The 20087-nt window shown below is 38.6% G+C and overlaps 2 protein-coding genes across 4 annotated transcripts in view; both read left to right on the forward strand.

The window, feature by feature from the left end:
* LOC127508776 (polyunsaturated fatty acid 5-lipoxygenase-like) overlaps window positions 1–5530 on the forward strand; it is an 86883-nt gene extending 81353 nt beyond the window's left edge. The window contains exons 13-14 of the mRNA XM_051887147.1: window positions 1016–1186; window positions 3643–5530. Coding sequence (XP_051743107.1) covers window positions 1016–1186; window positions 3643–3822 — 351 coding nt within the window. The 3' untranslated portion in view covers window positions 3823–5530. The remainder of the gene's footprint in view (window positions 1–1015; window positions 1187–3642) is intronic.
* The window catches only part of LOC127508751 (NACHT, LRR and PYD domains-containing protein 3-like), a 360258-nt gene that overhangs the window by 254373 nt on the left and 85798 nt on the right, over window positions 1–20087 (forward strand). The window lies entirely within an intron of this gene.

A 20087-nucleotide genomic window follows, 5' to 3' on the forward strand; every position in this document is an offset into this window, starting at 1 on the left:
CTTTGGAGTCTTTTTTTTTTTTTTTTTTATCGAGTTAATAGTGATATTTGTTAATAATGATGATATGATGACAATTATCTGTTAGTAGTAGCATGCATAGTGTACCAGTTTGAAGACTGGTATCATTATATCATTTAAAAATATTTTTATTGACTTAGTACCAATGTAAGTACCAGTATAGGCTACTTTTGACTTACTATATAGTAATATAGTAAGTCAAAAGTACTATATAGTAACTATATAGTAGTATATTTACTATAGTAATATAGACCACTTAGGTGATGGTCTCTTGCTACAGATTCTCACTGAGGGCTAAGCACCCCTGAGGATGAAATCCTAGAACTAGAGTTATAGACCTGCGTCTCCCTAACAGTTTCCTCCTCCATCATTTTTTTTCTTTTTCTCCTTTTTGGATTGCAAGCTTTTTGCGGGCTAACATTTTTAATAACAATTCCAGTCTCAAGCATGACCTTGCATTATTCAAGCGTGTTTGGTTGTGAAACGTTGTTTGCGGACCAGACAGAGTTGTCGGCGATTCTTCCTATTGTAAAGTCATGCAATGTGTAACACCCTGTCTCCAGTCCATCGTGCAATGTGCACACAGCAGCGACTGAATGCTACCCCAGACAGTCATGCAGTGTGAAATGAACAGTGATCTGACGACTTCTGAAAGTCACGTGCACTGTGAACTCAACACAAGTCAGTTTCAGTACTTGTGGTGTCTGATTGCTGTCTTTGTTTTTTGTTTCTCCCCCTCAGTTGATTCTTGTTAACACTAGGTGTTATCACTAATGGTCAATCATCACTTAATGAATCGCTTAATTATCTTACTAACTGCAACACTGCTTCAGTGTTACTTTTATCACACTGTATATTTCCTTATAAACACAGAGTGATGTTAATTTAACACCGGGGACTTCGCTGTGCATTGTCCTGAATTTAATTACTTTAGTTTAGCAGAAATTTACATATGGATAATATTGTTTATATCTGTGTATAAACTCCTGCATTGCAGTTTGACTGGTATGCCTGGATCCCCAACAGTCCTTCCACCATGCGGAAGGAACCTCCCAGAAAAAAGGGACAAGTGAATATGAAGTACATCATGGACAGTCTGCCTGACCGTCATCGTTCCTGTTGGATTTTGGGAACTGTCTGGATCCTCACACAGCTCCAAAAGAATGAGGTATAATGGCTCATTCATTCAGTGAAGTGATGAAAAGACCAGCAGTGTATGTTTTTATGTGTTTTGGAATCCAGGCCCAGTTGCATGAAAGCCCTTAAGTTAAGAAAAAGTTATAAAGTTAAGGATAGCCTTAGTGAAACATGGGTTGCAAGAAAAAACCTAAGGTTCTACTTAAGGAACCTTAAAGCTGTCATTAAGTATTTTCCCCTCAATGATTTAAATGTTCCCTTAATTTGTTATGTGTTGCAACAAAGTCCTTCGTAAACATTTTGCTCTAAAAGAAAATTAAGTTTCTGCTCAACTCAAATGCAATGAATGATTTTGTGTTGAGGAGGGAGAAGTATACAAGTGTGCATTTTAAGTGATCTAAATAAGCCTGTTGAAAGTATGACATGAAACAGTGTGTATTGTCAAAATTTGACATGTGCACACTGCACGAATAGTTTCCTACTGTTTGTGCATACTATTCTCCTAAATTGCTTCTTTTCTTTCATTCTGGGTCCTAATTAGGAAAAGACAAGCACATTGAACTGTTATGCCATGCTGCTTAAATTAATCAAGCAGTAAAAAACTCACATTCCTGCAGCCAAAAGAAAGCGTCTGTGGATGAGAGTCCGAAACAAAGACTGGTGGGACATTGTCCTGTTCCATTTACATCATTACACATGCGCAGTCCTTTCTAGTTTCGGTTTTCAATTCGATCAAGTGTTTACATGTCCTCTAGGTTGGATTACAAAAGGTTTAAACCACCCCCTTTTCCATACGAATGAAATTTTAATCAGATTTGGCCAATTCATTGCGATTGACGTGATTAGAAACTGATTCGCAATCTCGACTGGAGTACGACATTTCTCTATGGTAAGTGTCACTTTAGTTTGCGTTATAAGATGTGATAGCAGCATCACTGTTATACTTTATGTAGGTGCACCTTTGGGAACTGTATCAGAATGCCAAGCAAAGCTGAAAACCTCTAGCATAAGATAAACATTTAGGCCAGATGTGTATACATCTGTGTTTTTTTGTCATAACTATTAACAAAGAAAAATGGCTATATCATTGTTTGACATTACAATGAGTGTTTACTGGTTACAGAGAGAATACTTCAACTAGTTAGCGTGGACTAGCATTTTCACATACAGATAGAGCTCCACTCTACTGTAATAATAAAAATGCAGAGGAAAAAAACAGTTTGTTTTACAGTTATGTAAGCTAACCGGGCCGACTGCTATGTTGTAAACTCCCACGTTAGCCGAGCTCAAACGTGAATAGCTGATAATGCATTACACTTTGTAAACAAAAGTCGTGCTTCATCCTTGATCATTACTCCAAGTAATAAGACAAGCTGCATTAATCAACACATTTTTAGACAATATCGGACCCTCATCTGAATAGCAGAACTACAGAAATGTGAGTTAGCCGGTTAGCTGGAGACAGACTAGATTGTACGTTACACAACATAACATAAAAAACTACGAATTTTGAACGATCGCTAGAAAATATAAACATCAATTATTAATCATACTTACAGGTTGAGATTCAGAGGAGCAAGCTGGTCCAAATAAACTGGGCATTGATCCATATTTTAAGACCAAGCGTTTTGTGAATCCTGCGTTAAACTCCCCGAGGTTTGAGAAGCAGTTGTCAGTAAAATGACGGGAACACAACAAAAGATTGTACTGCTGTGGTATTGTTGATAAAATGAATTTTCCCTGGCATCTGTGCGTGCAATAAGTGGGCGGGCAATATGCTAATGTTTCGTTGTGACGTCAAAAGGAAATGGCTTGGGATTCGTTTTATAACAACTCATTTAATTGACTCAGAGTCAATTAATTGACTCCTATGCTGTTTCCATTGTAGAGACAGTGCAGCGCTTCCATGTTTACGTCAGAACGCTGGCTCATTATTGGCCGGCTCCTGCACCAGCATTGCACGCATGCTTCATGCTGATCACGTGATCAGCTTCGGCCAATACTGAGCCGGCATTCGGATGTAAACACGGATGCGCTGCACTCTCTACAATGGAAACAGCGTAGGAGACTGACAGGGAAGAGAAGTAATTGTTGAATAAAATCATTATTTTTGTTTTGTTTTTGTGCACAAAAAGTATTCTCGTCGAATTTTTATTTTTGGGTGAACTAACCCTTCAAGTCAAACCACTTAATGGGTTTCATGCACCCGGGCCCTGGTCTTTGTCTTTCTCTTTGTCTTGCCTCTTTGATGAGGGTACAGAACCTCAGGCAATGAATTATTATTTATTTACTTATTTTTAAATCCCAAGAAAAGCCAAGTCAATATCTTGATATTTTGTCTTTTACATAGGCTTAAGATAAAATGTCTTCTTGCTGTATACAATGCCCAAATACATGCATTTCATACCAGTTTATAAAAGAAAAAGAACTTTTAAAATATTTATAAAATATAATTTATGTGAAAAAAGCCTACTGTCTTTTCACCAGCTGTTTTTAGGTATGTATCCAGACAACCACTTCACTGAGCAGCCTGTCAAGAATGCCTTGGAAACTTTCCGCAAGAACCTTGGTGAAGTGACCAAGTTCATAAACAACCGAAATGATGAGTTAAAATTACCCTATAAGTATTTGTCACCAGACAGAATTCCCAACAGTGTTTCAATTTGAGAAAATATCTGTGGAAAAATTTTGTAAACCCTAACTGAAGTGTTTTCAGCCAGCGTAAACTTAAGATGTAAAGACACGGTAGTGAATAACAGCTTAAATACAAAACAAAATTCTTGCTTATACGGAAGCCTAGAGAGGCCATACTTTTTTTCTCATGATCTTTTGACAGCTTGTTTTCTCAAGATTTTAAAAAAGTTCTTTTTAAAACTACTATTATTTCATAAATCATCACTCATTATCAACATCCCATTAATTTTGCTCTGTGTTTTGATGTATGGCAGGGGTTCCCAAATACATTTCTGGAGCCTCCCCAACACTGCATGTTTTCCATGTCTCTTAGATCAAACACACCTGATTCAGATCATCAGCTCATTAGTAGAGACTCCAAGACCTGAAATGGGTGTGTCAGACAAAGGAGACATGCAAAATGTGCAGTGCTGGGGAGGCTCCAGGAATGTGTTTGGGAACCCCTGGTGTAGGGTATAAGGTGGTGGTGTCCGTTCTTTGCTTAATACATGATGATTTGACAGATGCCAGATCTTCTAATCGTGATAACTGAACTCTGGCTAATTTGGTTCTTCTAACGAATTTGTGGATTTGATTAAAATATCCTGTCTAAAATAAAGTTGTCTGAGATTACACAGTTCTTTTGTTTATTGGAAAAAGCAGATATATCGATATACAAAACCACGATCAGCAATACAATGATTGGCTGGCAGCAAGACAGCAATGTATTATCATATTAAAAAAGAAAATCACAAACCTGATGAAAACCTTGACAAATTTTTGGACCTTTATAAGGAAACAGCCAAGCGACCAAAACGACAAGTTATAATAGATAAATGAAATGTACTGTTTGTTACATGATTCCAAGTATTTCCATTTTTCATGATTTCTAGAATTTGTACAGGCTTTACATTTTTACTTTAATGTTGTAATTAGCAATTCATTTAATTTTACCTTTGAGACAGATGTTAAGTGACAGCATTAATTAAAGTTTCTTAAGAGTCAAGAACATTTTTCTAATGGCACAGCATTTTTACAGATATTGTCATTTCCTGTGCTGCATCAAGCCACTCCAATAATAGCTGTCACCATTCAAATGAATGCACAGCTTAGACTAACTAACTGTACATCATGTGTGTGAGACTCCAATGAAATTATTAGATAATTATTCCCTCAGGGATAAATCTCTACGAGTAAAACTGGTTGTGTCTACATTATGAGAGACTACAGAACATTACAATATTATTTGCAAATGTATTTTTAAATCATTATTATTGTCCCTGTTTCACATTAGGGTACGCTTGTAAGAAAGTAGCAGTGGCTGGGACAGACTTTACGGATCACATTGAATTAAAAAGATCTAATCCTGTTTACATAAAATAAGCCTGATCCTGAGCAGGTTTGAGCTTTGAAGAACCTAACAATCCTGGATCATGTCAAATCGTCAGGAGTAAAATTCAGATAACAGAGTAATCTACATACGAAGAATGGGCCTCTGGGTTAATAATTAAAATATATAAATGTAATACTTTTCGTCAATTCAACCTCATTACTGTTATACCTTTCAAATTTGTTTGTTTTCTGTAATCACTTTCAAAAATTTTGTTTGTGTAAAGTGGAACTAATGAATAGTGGGAGGGATGAAGTACATGATGATGTTTTTTTTCCTTTTCAAATCAGAATAAAATTGTTTTAAAGCTTGTCTGCCATGATACAAACACATTTGTGATGCTCTGAATGCGAATGAAGACTGGTGGGTTCTGATCTGTCACTCAGGTCATGAATGCATGCAATGTCTTGAACTTGCACATTAAGCGTTTTCTTATGTATTCTACATAACTCTATTACACTATTATCTAAACAATGCACCATCAACACACTTGATACTGTTCAGAACACTACATTACTGCTGTAATACCTCCAGAAAGAGCACATTCATTTATTTGGTAAAGTTGATATTTGGTCTTGAAACAATATTCTCTTTTAATAATTCAGTGAGTTCAAATGATATAGCATCAGTTACAACCATGAATTCCTCAATAGATTGATCAATAGATCCTCAATAGAAATATATTTTTTAAACCAGCTGTCAAAACACAGTGAGAGTTTTCTGTTCTTAATTTATTTATTGTTCCAAATTAAACATTTGTGAGGGGAGAATTTAATAATCTATGATAGTGTAAGACAAACAGAACCTAGATACTTTGATCTCCTGAGATATGGACAGCACAAACACATAGCCATTTGTCTCAACACCCCACAGAGTGAAGTTGCAGGAAATCTTCTTTTCCTTGTGTCTTTCCTTCACATTTGTTCCTTCTTCCCCCACTGCTTTACCTTAACACATTTTTCCCTTCACTTAGTTCACTTAGAAAGATTATATAAAAATTATAATGTTCTATGTGTGTGCAAGTGAATTAACAGTCATGTTTGGTCTCATTTGAAATGATTCAGTGCTACTGGTACTATGGTCTCGTCTCCACAGAAGTAAAGCAAAAGGTAATAAAGATTCTAAAAGTTTAGATATACCTTGCTTACAGTGGAGGGTGGATCCTTTCCCAGGATCTCTATCCAAATAACCTCCTGTTTCTCAACAAGGTGTGATCTCTAGGTCTATGTCCCTGTTAATGCAACTTCCCATTATTAGCTCATGTCTACATTTTGAGGAGGTTTCTGTCTTTGTGGCAAAGGGCTGAGGGTGATTTGTGATCAGCTCGTAATGCTGAGTGTCTTTCTGCACAAACCAATTTTTCTGTATAGTATGCTATGCTTTATTAGTATAGTGTTTACTATAGGCTACACATTTTTCTAGACATCGTAATCTTTTGTTAACATTAATTACTTAAATGAGCTCATTGTTTCTAATACATTGTTTAAATTAAAACATTGTTAGTTAAATGCATGTACATTTCTGAAATTACATAACTTGCACAGAGTCGTCAACAGATTACTCTTGACATGCATTTCCTGTAAAGCTGCTTTGAAACTATAGCCTATTGTGAAAAACGCTGTACAAATAAATGTGAACTGAATTGATAAACTGATCTAGGCTATAAATTTAAACTCTATTATAGATCAGATACAGGTTCATGTCACGTACAAATTATGATGTTTTAACAACATATCTCGTTATTACTAGAAAAGATGACTTTTTACAACATATCTCGTTTTTAAGAGAAAAGATGTTGTTTTAACGACATAATGTAACACGGTGGTTATGGAGCAAACAGGGATAGCTCACTTGAATTTAGACAGACTTCACAGAGGCGATTGGCAATTACACCACCGGCGCTTTATTCCCCATGGAACTTGTGTGGCTGTCTGTCACAAGTGTTGTGCCGTCCACAGCATTACTTGATAAACTAAACTTAAAAGGAGCAACAGAAAAAGACTGAAAATAACCCACATACATGCGGTGCTCGGATCACACATACAATCAATGCAGATCAACAACAGTTCAACGGGAGCACGCGGTTCTTAAAGGGGCCACACTATATTTCTACTCGTTACAGATTTCCCCCGGCCAAAAAAAGGCTGTCCTCAGCCGTACACAGCAAAGGGAACACATGTACATAACAACCACTCATACATGAAGGAGTTGAAAAGTTACCAGGGCAGAGGAATAACGTATAGACAGTACAAGCATACATGTTAGCACAGCGTACATTAGTTTAGTAACACTGGAGAAAAGTATGACCACAAAACAAAAGTGAAACACTAAATTTTCCCTAGATGAGAACCATGAATATGCATGAACATAAACAATTAACACATTTAAGTAACACTGAACCTTGGTCTGTCGTCACTACAAGTCAAACCTTTGTGTATGGTAGGGGTTGGTCCACTTATTCACAATCCAGTCAGAAGTAATTCTAGGAACTTTTCTTTGTCTCAGTCCATAACATCCCTGACCCTGATTTGCAGGTTCAGCAGTAACAGCATCAGATTCCAAGTCATGAGAGCCAGAGACAGCTTCAACGTCAATACTATCAGGAACAAGGTCAAGTGATTGTTCAGTGCAATGTTCTGGAGAACTGAGTGTCGATTCAAAGGTTCATTTGAATAGTCTGTATCAACCCCTTTGGTCAGCATTAACAGATTCCTCTCAGTCTGTTTGGGAATCAAAGTCCACGTCCAAAGGTAGTGACATCTCAACATCACCATAGGAATTTGCTGTAGGCATGGCTGTATCCCATGAATGAAACGGCTGCAGATTTACAACATGATACACGCCAGCAGCCTCACCAGTGTCAACATTTGAAAGTTTATAGTTAACACTAGACAGTTTCTTAGAAATGCGAAATGGTCCAGCATACACTGGGGCCAATTTAGCAGTAAAGTTTGCGTCAGCATCAGATCTTGGAGGAGTCTTAACCATGACTAAGTCCCCCACAGCATATGAAACCATGCGTCGCTTCTTGTCATAATAACGTATCTTTTTGGCATGGCTTGCACTTAGAGCAGACCTGGTCTTGATCATAAGCATCTTGCAGGGAAGCTCTCAAACTCTCAGGAAAAGGCACATCAGGATCATCCACTCCCTCAGTATTTGGCTGTGTTATCAAATCAAGTGGCGTCTCCAACTCACAGCCATATAACAACTGGAGAGTGACCCGTACTTTCATGGCAAGCCGTTCGAAGAGCAAAACAGATTTGTGGAAGATACTTGTCCCACGAAGTGTGCTTGTCCTCCATGTAAGCACGTATGGCAGTTCTGTGTGTGCGGTTTACCCTTTCAGTGGCGTTTGTTGCGGGTGATACGCTGTTGTCAGCCGGTGTTCAGTACCAAGGGCAGCAACCACGTGCTCAAAAAGATTGGGTCCCACGATCTGATATGAGATAGGTTGGCGCACCGTGTTGGGCAAATATCTCACTTAGAAACGTACTCGCTGCCACTTGAGCTGTCGCTGACCGCACTGCACTCACTTCCACTTTTAAGCTGGCTATTATTAAACCTCTTATTAAAAAAACACAACTTGATCCTAGAGAATTAGTCAATTACAGGGCGATCTTTAATCTGCCTTTTCTATCAAAAATACTAGAAAAGGCAGTATCATCACAACTATGTTCCGTTTTAGAAAGAAATGGTATCTGTGAGGATTTTCAGTCAGGATTTAGACCGTACCATAGTATGAGACTGCTCTCATTAGAGTTACTAATGATTTGCTCTTATCATCAGATCATGGTTGTATCTCTCTATTAGTGTTGCTGGATCTTAGTGCTGCATTTGACACTATCGATCACAACATTCTTTTAAATAGACTCAAAAATTATGTTGGCATTAGTGGAATTGCACTGTCATGGTTCAAATCATACTTGTCTGACCCTTATCAGTTTGTAGTAGTAAACTAACAGATGTCATATCAATCACAAGTTCAATATGGAGTAACGCAAGGCTCAGTACTAGGACCGTTGCTTTTCACTCTGTACATGCTACCCTTGGGAGATATCATTAGGAAGCATGCCGTTTGTTTTCACTGTTACGCTGATGATACTCAGCTCTATATTTCTTCGTGCCCTGACGAAACTTACCAATTCACAAAATTAACAGAATGCATAGCTGATATAAAAAATTGGATGACCAGTACCTTCCAACTACTAAATTCTGAAAAAACAGAGATTCTAATTTTTGGACCAAAAACTTCATGTAATAACGTAGAATACTGTCTAACACTTGATGGCTGCTCTGTTAAGTCTTCGTCGTCAGTTAGGAACCTGGGTGTGCTCTTTGATACCAATCTTTCATTTGAAAGCCATGTTTCTAGCATCTGTAAAACCACATTCTTCCATCTTAAAAATATATCTAAACTACAACATATGCTCTCAATGACAAATGCAGAACAGTTAGTTCATGCATTCATGACCTCAAGGCTAGATTACTGTAACGCTCTACTGGGTGGTTGTTCTGCTCGCTTGATAAATAAACTACAGCTTGTACAAAATGCAGCAGCTAGAGTTCTTATTAGAACTAGGAAGTAGGACCATATCAGCCCAGTTCTGTCAACACTGCATTGGCTTCCTGTTAAACATCGTATAGATTTTAAAATCTTGCTAATTACTTACAAAGCACTAAATGGTTTAGCTCCCCAGTACCTGAGCGAGCTCTTAAAGCATTATAGTCCTTCATGTCTATTGCGATCTCAGAATTCAGGCCAGTTGATAATATCTAGAATATCAAAATCAACCACAGGCGGTAGATCCTTCTCCTATTTGGCACCTAAACTCTGGAACAATCTTCCTAGCATTGTTCGGGAAGCAGACACACTCTGTCAGTTTAAATCTAGACTAAAAACGCATCTCTTTAACCTGGCATACACATAACACATTATCAACTTATGTTTTCAAATCCATTAAAGGATTGTTAGGCTGCATAAATTAGGTCAGCCGGAACCAGGAACACTTCCTATAACACCAATGTACTCGTTACATCAGAAGAAGAATGGCATCTACGTTAATATTAGTCTCTCTGTTAGTCTCTCAGGTGAGATCGAGGACCTGCGCCTTGACACGACCACAACACAGCCCTGAAGTGTCAGCAGAGATTGAGTCAACTAGATTATCCACGACAGCCAGTGGCACAGTTCCTCAACAAACCGTCCATACCGGCGTGATGAATACGATCCTCAACTGGATGGAACTGGAATAAATACTTTGACTGTTGCGATCCCATCTGATTTATTATGATTCAGGCAGCTATCATAAAGCACTGTTCGCTGTTGGCCAGAGGAGAACTGGCCCCCCGACTGAGCCTGGTTTCTCCCAAGGTTTTTTCTCCATTTTAACACCTGTTTGCCACCTGATGTCACCTGTTGGAGTTTGGGTTCCTTGCCGCTGTCGCCTTTGGCTTGCTTAGTTGGGGACACTTGACATTTGATATTCAACAGTGTTTTGATCTGCCTGCATTGACACCATTGTATGCGAACTGAACTGAGCTGGATGATGACATCACTGTTTACTCCAGTGCTGATATAGATAAATTAACTAAATTAATAACAATTGATTCTTACATCGGAATGAATCAATACTGAATTTACTTAACTCCCTCGAGTCGGAGGTATCACCGGTGATACCACCTCGGTTTTTTTCTTACCAGTGTGAAAGAGACTCAAAATACTCCGTCAATGTTGCACATACAATTAAGAGTTATACACCATTTTAATCTGTGAAATATCTTCTTTTATTTGTGTACAAAATGTTGTGCTTTTTGTAAAATAAAGAAAACTAACATGATGCGTGATCTGTTATCTCCCTCTGAACGAAGTCCAATCTGATCATTCTGAGAAAATGAACTGTAACTTAGTGAATACTAATCACAAAAAATGAGACTTATGTCTAAAGAAATGTTGAAATGTCAGGTTTTAAATCGTGTAAGTCAAATCGAAAACAAAAATTCTCTGTTTATGTAATCTGTATGAAAAGAGAGCCATGTCAGACGCCTGTGATTCAGCTCATTATCCGCTAATGCGGCCACGCCCATGGAGTGAGCACTATTCAGACGCAAATTCTGAAGCAATACATGTATACATCGTCTCAATCGTGTATTTATTGTCTTTTTATTTATTGTAAAGTGTTTATCTGTATGTTATAGGCATGATTAGCGATCTCTGGAAGCCTCTGTTAGTTCCTGGAAAGTCACATGGCCTGTTCTTCTTTAGAGTAATTTGTGGACTAAAGGTGTACAGAGCGCCCTCCGGCTGCAAGTATGAATTGAAAACACAGTATCCAGTGCTCATAATGATGACAATAAATATTGAATAAATATTACTCCTCTGTATAGAAAATTGATATAAACATGAGAATCCATTTTTAAGCTTTTAAGCTAAAAGGCTATATGAAATGCCATAGAGGTAACATGAATGTTCAGACGCTTTGCATGACAGAAATACATTTTATTTTAAAGTATATAATAGAAAACCATTATTTTAAAATGTAATAATATTTCACAGTATTGCTGTTTTTTCTGTATGTTTGATATACACCATGATGAGCTTGAGACATGTTCACAGAGGGTTTTTTCACATAGCCTACCTGACTGAAAGAGCTCATTATTATGCAGGTCATTAGAGGTCATTATGCGAATCCTTTGTCTTCTCATGTGTGAATCACAGCATTATTCATGATGATGTGAATCCACGCATACTGTGTTTCTTGACAAAAAGTGTCTTACAAAATTTAAATATCTATATTGTTTTATATGAACGAGTAGGCAGGATAATTTTTACATAATTTTGAAGCAAAAACTCTAGTCTACAAACTCCAATACCCAGAAGTTTTGTGAACACAGATTTAATAAATTTTTTTGGTCTTATTTCAGTGACTTAAGTTTTTTTGTTTTTTCAATAACCACGCATAAACGTTATTCCTTCAAAAAAACAAACATGTACATACATGTTCCTCACATATTATGGTAGCCTAGTTTGTGCTGAATACAGTGTAATGACACTTTTGTCATTAATATGTTTATGAACAACTGAAAAAAGCACAAATGTCAGGGCATGTCAAAACTTCTCCAGGGCCCAAAAATCCTCAGACCCCAGAGGGTTAAGATGGATAATGACACCATTTTCTTTAAGAGCTGCTGTGCAGCCAAAATGATATACCAGTTATCACTGTAAATCTGCTTTGACACAATCTGCATTGTCAAAAGCGTTATATAAATAAAGGTGACTTGACTTGACTCAACTTGACTTCCACCAATTTTGAAAAGTAGTCAACAAAGACGATTAGATATTATTAGATATACATATCTTTTTGCATCTGTCACCATTTTGGGCCAAAAGAACCTTTGCCTCAGCCTGGCCAGCGTATTTGTCACACCCAGGTGGCCAGCTGTAGGATGGTCGTGATAATATTTGAGTACAGTAGGTCGAATTACTGTTGGGCCATATAACTTAAGCTGCTTCATTTGGTGGAGACTGCAGATTACCTTAGGGTCCCTAAAATAAAGCAGACCATCATGAATGACATGTTCATTGTCTGAACTGCCCCCTTCAAGGTTTCGAAGAAGACTGCCAACCACTGGGTCACCAATTTGCAACTGCCTCAACTGCGCTTTGTCTGTGATTGTGACCGAGGAGAGACTGCGCAGATCCAACCCAGCTATGACAGCATGCGGCAGAAGGATGTCGATTGGGCCCTCACAATTCGGCAGTGGGCTGTGTGATATAGCGTCTGGAACTTTATTCTGAACATCCGGCCTGTGGACAATATTAAAGTCAAAATCCTGTAGGCGCAAGGACCATCTCGCCAGTCGTCCAGAGGGGTTGGGACGGTTCATTAGCCACCTCAGGCTGTTGTGATCAGTATAAACGGTTACATGAAGGCCCTCAATGTAAGGTCTGAAATGTTCCAGAGCCCAAATCACTCCCAAACACTCTTTCTCAGGTGTTGAGTACGGTCTTTCGGCTTTGTGCAATGTCCTGCTTGCAATAGCAACAACTACATCTCGCCCCATGTCATCCTTCTGCATCAAAGCCGCACCAAGGCCCAAGTCACAAGGGTCAGTGTGGATGGAAAATGGGCGTGTGAAATCTGGGAGGCACAGAATGGGTTCAGAAGCAAGGCAGTTTTTCAAGTAATCCATTGAAGCCTGACAACTGTCATCCCAGTTGAATGGGGTTTCCTTTCTGGTGAGTTTAAAAAGTGGCTCGGCTTTCTCTGCATATTTCGGAATGAACCGTCTGTAATAGCTTGTGAGGCCGAGAAATCCTCTCACTTGTTTCACATCTGTCGGCGTTCTGAAATCTGTGACTGCTTCAAGCTTTTTCGGGTCAGGAGAAATACCAACCGGAGTGACCCTGTATCCTAGAAAGACAAGTTCACTCAAACAGAACTGACACTTATTCAGCTTGAGAGTAAGACCAGCTGACTTTAGTCTTGACAGGACTTCTCGGAGGTCTTCCAAGTGCTGCTCAAAGGTCGGAGATGCGATGATGATATCATCAAGATACACTGCGCAGCACTTATAGACCAAGCCAGCGAGGACATTGTTCATTACCCTCTGAAACGTAGCTGGGGCGTTACAGAGTCCAAAAGGGAGAACCTTGAATTGAAATAGGCCACAGTGTGATGCGAAAGCTGTCTTTGGTCTTGACTGTTTCTCCACTGACACTTGCCAGTACCCCCGAGCCAAATCAAGAGTTGAAAGAAATTTTCCACGAGCCAGGAAGTCCAATGATTCGTTGACTCTGGGCAGTGGGTATGAATCCTTGTGTGTCAGATGATTAAGGCCTCTGTAGTCTAAGCAAAACCTGTGGTCTCCACATGGCTTTTTGACAATTACTACAGGTGCTACCCATGGACTGGAAGAGGATTCGATGATGTCTTCTTCAAGCATCATCTGAATTTGATCCTCAATTATTTGTTTCTTAGCTAGTGAGCTCCGGTATGGTGGGAGGTGAACTGGTTTCACATCACCAGTGTTGATTTCGTGCTTTGCCAATGCCCTAGGTGTCCGTCAAACAAGCTCCAAAAGTCTTTAAGAAGGTCCATCAAATCCTCTTTTTGTTCCGTTTTCAGACAAGCCATCTCAACTTTCTCATCCAAGGCAGACTGGGAAACATCCAAGAACATCAAGCTTCCAAGCTCAGGTGCCTCCAACCACTCACTCCAAACCTCTTGTGGTGTAGGTTCACCGAGAGTCACTGTCCTTGATGGGACATGAATGCTAACCGACGCTCGTAGCATAAAATCCATCCCTAGGATGAGTGGAGAGGATAGATCAGGTATAATGACAGACAATACCATTTGGAGTGCAAACAGCACTGTAGGCAAGCTGAATTGGGGGAAATGTCCAAGGTTGAACCTTCTGAGAATGTTGCAAGACATCAGAAATCATGTTTGTACGAACTGCCGAAAGTGAGGCACCTGTGTCCAACGCTGCGTCAATGGCCTTGTGACAGAAATTAACTTTAACAATAAACAGTGTGTTCCAAAATGAAGAAGAAGAATGGTCCTCCACATGTCCAAGGACAAGTGACTCAGGTGGGGACACAACATAAGGGTGAGGCACATTTATCTTTTGGAAGGAGAATTGCCTTGTTGAAATGTCCTCCCTCCTCTGAAGTTTACCTTCTGCCAAACAGAATTTTGTTTTTTTCTTCTCCATTTCTGCATATGTCGTGGCTTTAGCCTCCTCCTTAGGGTTCTGTGGCTCATTCAAAACTGGACTTGTCTGTTTGTCAGTGGCTGGAAAAGACAGTCTGTTGCACAAAGTTGCAGTTGGGACAGTTTCTAGATGTGAAACCAGGAGCAGAATTTTGAAACAATAAGTCTCTCGCATGCTTTTGCTTTTCTGTACCTCTGGTTCATTACGGCTGTCAGGGCCGAGAGTGGAGTGCCGCTCATGGGCACACATCAAGAGGTCTATGACTGAAGTAATTTGTGTACCATACAAAACAACTCTGTAGCGCTCAAGTGCATGCTTGCAGATAAGATCAATCTGTTCTTGTTCTGGAGGTGGTGAAGTTTCTGGAAGTTTCTTAAATTCAGATAACAAGTGTGCAACAAACGTTGGAAATGGTTCTCCTTGAGCTTGAATGTGGTCAAGAATACCTCTCCAGACACACTCTTGGTTATCCGAAGGGAGAAATACAGTCTTGAACAGACTGTGTCCAAGATGTAACATGTGAACTCAGAACTATAAACCACTTCCTGGGCTCTTTAGCTAAGAAACGTGGCAATTCAAGCAAAATTTGAGCATCACTGAGACCCAAAGAAGTTCTGTAGGCATCTATGAGAAGAAGCCAGTCATCAGGTTGAACTTTTCCATCATTCACAAACACTGGGGGTTCCAGTCTCGATTGATGCAAGACTGAAGCCAAGGTTCTGGTTGCATTGTTCAATTCTAGAGAACTTTGAGCCAGGCCAAACGCATTTTCCGTTCTGGCGTTCATTTCCCCTTCAAAGGACTGAAGTATTATAATATATAATATATAAAATATTGATTTAAATTGTGTAAGACACTTTTTGTCAAGAAACACAGTATGCATGGAGACGTGAATCTTCATGAATAATGCTGTGATTCACACCTGAGAAGACAAAGACCTACACAATGACCCGCATAATGAGCCCTTTCAGTCAGGTAGGCTATGTGAAAAAAACCCTCTGTGATCATGCTGATAACAGGAATACGTTAATATAATGTCCACGCTTGACAAAAAAACATGATTTTTGTGATCTCATGCATGCACGTATTATTGCACATCATGTGAATAAAATTTTGTATAGGCCTATGTTAAATTACAGCACCAGTCAAAAGATTGGACGCATTACTATTATAATGTTTTTAAAAGAAGTCTCGGTAGCACTTTATTTTACAGTACATGTACTTTCCTGGTACACATATAGTAATTATGTTGTACATACAGGTAAAAGAGTGGTAACACAAGGTACTTACCTGACATGTATGTACATGGAAACTAATAAGAAACACTGCTGTACTTTCCAATGGTCTCAGCTTCCCTGAGAGACGTCACCTCAAAGACAGCCAATCCAAGTCGGGATTCCCCTTTCAGCTTGATACGAGCCACGGAACAACCTGACTACCTCAGTTGTCAAATCGAACGCAGGTACAAGCAAAATTCTTTCTCTCTTGCTGGAAACTGGTGAAAATCCTTTAAACAGAAAGAATCAAACCAAAGCTCTACTTTTGTGATTTTTCTCAGGTTGCGATTTTAATTATTAGCACTGAAGTTGGGACTTTCTCCATAACTCACTCTCTCAACTCCGCGAATGTATGTGTGTGTGTGTGTGTGTGTGTGTTTAGCCTTAGTTTCTTTTAATCATAGAAGTAGTTCAATAAAATCTTGTTTGAATTTTCACTCATACAAGTGTCTTGTGCTGTGTTTCAAATTGTTGCCCTTAAACTGAAAGATTCCGGCTACTTTTGCTCATATAGTAATCATAATAAAATATTATTACTGATGGCCACGGGATAATATTTTATCCAGAATTGGTAAAATACTTTAACCTCGATTTTTCGCTGGACGAATAATTGATGAAGTGTTAAATAAAAAAACTGTAATCATTTACAGTTGATTTGGTTCTTATTCACTGTAATTTAATTACCCCTTTAGTTATAATTAATCGAGTTAATTCTTACATACATGGTAATTACTTTGTACCTATAGACAAGTGTTGGGTAATAACAGGCGCTTACTTATAGTATCAGTATATTGTAACTAACAGACACATTACTGTACTTACTAATGGTATGTACATGGTAACTATGTTGTACTTATGGACAAGTGTGGGTAATAACCAGACACTTATTTATGGTAACTTGTAAGACACATTACTGTACTTACTAATGGTATATACACAGTAACTATGTTGTACTTATGGACAAGTGTGGGTAATAACAGACACTTATTTATGGTAACTTGTAAGACACATTACTGTACTTACTAATGGTATATACACAGTAACTATGTAGTACTTACAGACCAGTGTGGGTAATAACACACAACCGAATCCCCCCAACCTAAGTAATGTGTAACTTACGCATTAAATAACTGGTATATTCACTAGTACGTTCATAGTAAGTACAAACCCGATTCCAAAAAAGCTGGGACACAGTACAAATTGTGAATAAAAAAGGAATGCAATAATTTACAAATCTCATAAACTTATATTTTATTCACAATAGAATATAGATAACATATCAAATGTTGAAAGTGAGACATTTTGAAATGTCATGCCAAATATTGGCTCATTTTAGATTTCATGAGAGCTACACATTCCAAAAAAGTTGGGACAGGTAGCAATAAGAGGCCGGAAAAGTTAAACGTACATATAAGGAACAGCTGGAGGACCAATTTGCAACTTATTAGGTCAATTGGCAACATGATTGGGTATAAAAAGAGCCTCTCAGAGTGGCAGTGTCTCTCAGAAGTCAAGATGGGCAGAGGATCACCAATTCCCCCAATGCTGTGGCGAAAAATAGTGGAGCAATATCAGAAAGGAGTTTCTCAGAGAAAAATTGCAAAGAGTTTGAAGTTATCATCATCTACAGTGCATAATATCATCCAAAGATTCAGAGAATCTGGAACAATCTTTGTGCGTAAGGGTCAAATCACAATCATGGGCTCAGGAATACTTCCAGAAAACACTGTCGGTGAACACAATCCACCGTGCCATTTGCCGTTGCCGGCTAAAACTCTATAGGTCAAAAACGAAGCCATATCTAAACATGATCCAGAAGCGCAGGCGTTTTCTCTGGGCCAAGGCTCATTTAAAATGGACTGTGGCAAAGTGGAAAACTGTTCTGTGGTTAGACTAATCAAAATTTGAAGTTCTTTTTGGAAAACTGGGATGCCATGTCATCCGGACTAAAGAGGACAAGGACAACCCACGTTGTTATCAGCGCTCAGTTCAGAAGCTATTCCTAAACTTGAGCAACTTGTCTCCTCATTCCCCAGACGTTTGCAGACTGTTATAAAAAGAAGAGGGGATGCCACACAGTGGTAAACATGGCCTTGTCCCAACTTTTTTGAGATGTGTTGATGCCATGAAATTTAAAATCAGCTTATTTTTCCCTTAAAATGATACATTTTCTCAGTTTATCTATGTTGTATTCTGAATAAAATATTGAAATTTGAAACTTCCACATCATTGCATTCCTTTTTTTATTCACAATTTGTACAGTGTCCCAACTTTTTTGGAATCGGGTTTGTACATGGAAATAGGACTGTAAAATAAAGTGCATCCTTGTACATAAACATTACATAGGAATTACCAGCTCTTACCAGTGGCCAGTTGCATAAACTGCTTAGACTAGTCTTAAAACTAAAGTCATCTATTTTTTTTTTGGTACTGGTACTAACTTTGTAAAGTCAGTTACATAAAAAGGTAGATCAGTCTCATTTGAATTAGAAAAGTAAGACTGATTAGCCCTAACTAACTGTTAGTTGGTCAAACTAGATCTTAAGTCACAGTCTTAACATAGAAGCTAAGTTTATGCAACCGGCCACAGGTGTAACTTACACATAATTGGTATATTCACTAGTACGTTCATAGTAAGTACATGGAAATAGGACTGTTAAATAAAGTGCACCCTTGTACATAAACATTACATAGGAATTACCAGCTCTTTAACCTTTGTATTAATAAGCTTAAGCATATTAACTAAGGACTGTAAAATAAGATGCACTGTTGTGGAGAGCAATTTAGCATTAACAGTTCATAAAACACTACATAAAGTACATACATAGTGCAGCAAAACAATTACTTTATTTCTTGAAAATTTTGTTTTTTAAATGGCATCAGTGAGAAAACAACACTATTTGGTAAGCCTCTGTTTTGTACTGTTGTTGCACACACTGTAAGTAAGTGTCCGTTATTTGTGTCCACACTTGTCCGTGAGTACAACATAGTTACTGTGTATATGCCACTAGTAAGTACAGTAATGTGTCTTACAAGTTACCATAAATAAGTGCCTGTTATTACCCACACTTGTCCATAAGTACAACATAGTGTCACAGACACGCCAGGCTCTACACTCACCCAATCACAACGCACTCCCTCTCCTGAGTATTAACCAGCCACACCTGACACTCATCAGCACTCATCACCACAGCAGCATAAAACACACTCCTGAACACTCACTCTCTGTCCGGTCTCGTTAATGCATACTGACCTGTTATGCTTACCTTCAGGACTCCTTTGTATGACTACTTACCTGTCTCTAGCGTCCTCTGTGATTCCTTGTGTCTCCACGTCTCCTGTGAGTTTCAGTGTGTTCGTCTGCTCTCCGTCAATCTGCATCCACGCTCCCTGAGAAAACAAAGACAAGTATCAGATCCAGTATCACGTCCAGTCTACATATCCACCTGCTTCAACTCACCTGCACTCTGCCTGCACGCTCTGTTGTCTTCAATAAACTCTGTTTACACTTACCAGTGTCTCCGCTCCCTTCTGTACGTAACACATAGTTACCATATTGTAACCCACACCTGAGGATGTAAATTTTACGTTGACTCTACAACTGGACCAATGTACTCAGAAGACTAGGTTTGTCCACTGAGAGAGATGGTGCAACAAGAGTGAACAAATTCAGACAATCAAGGTTTATGGTAAGAGCAAGATTTAACTATATTAAACACATAAGTAATAATTGCTTCCATATAAATGCAGTGACATAGGAATATTCGCGTGTTACTAATTTGTACCCTTTCCTTTTTCTTTCCAGGAATTTGATGGTTGCCTCACTTTGTGGGAACCATAAATTAATTTTCAGTTAAGAATTTAATTAATGCAAA

Source organism: Ctenopharyngodon idella, chromosome 3 (assembly GCF_019924925.1).
Source record: "Ctenopharyngodon idella isolate HZGC_01 chromosome 3, HZGC01, whole genome shotgun sequence".
In the NCBI taxonomy this organism is placed as follows: domain Eukaryota; kingdom Metazoa; phylum Chordata; class Actinopteri; order Cypriniformes; family Xenocyprididae; genus Ctenopharyngodon; species Ctenopharyngodon idella.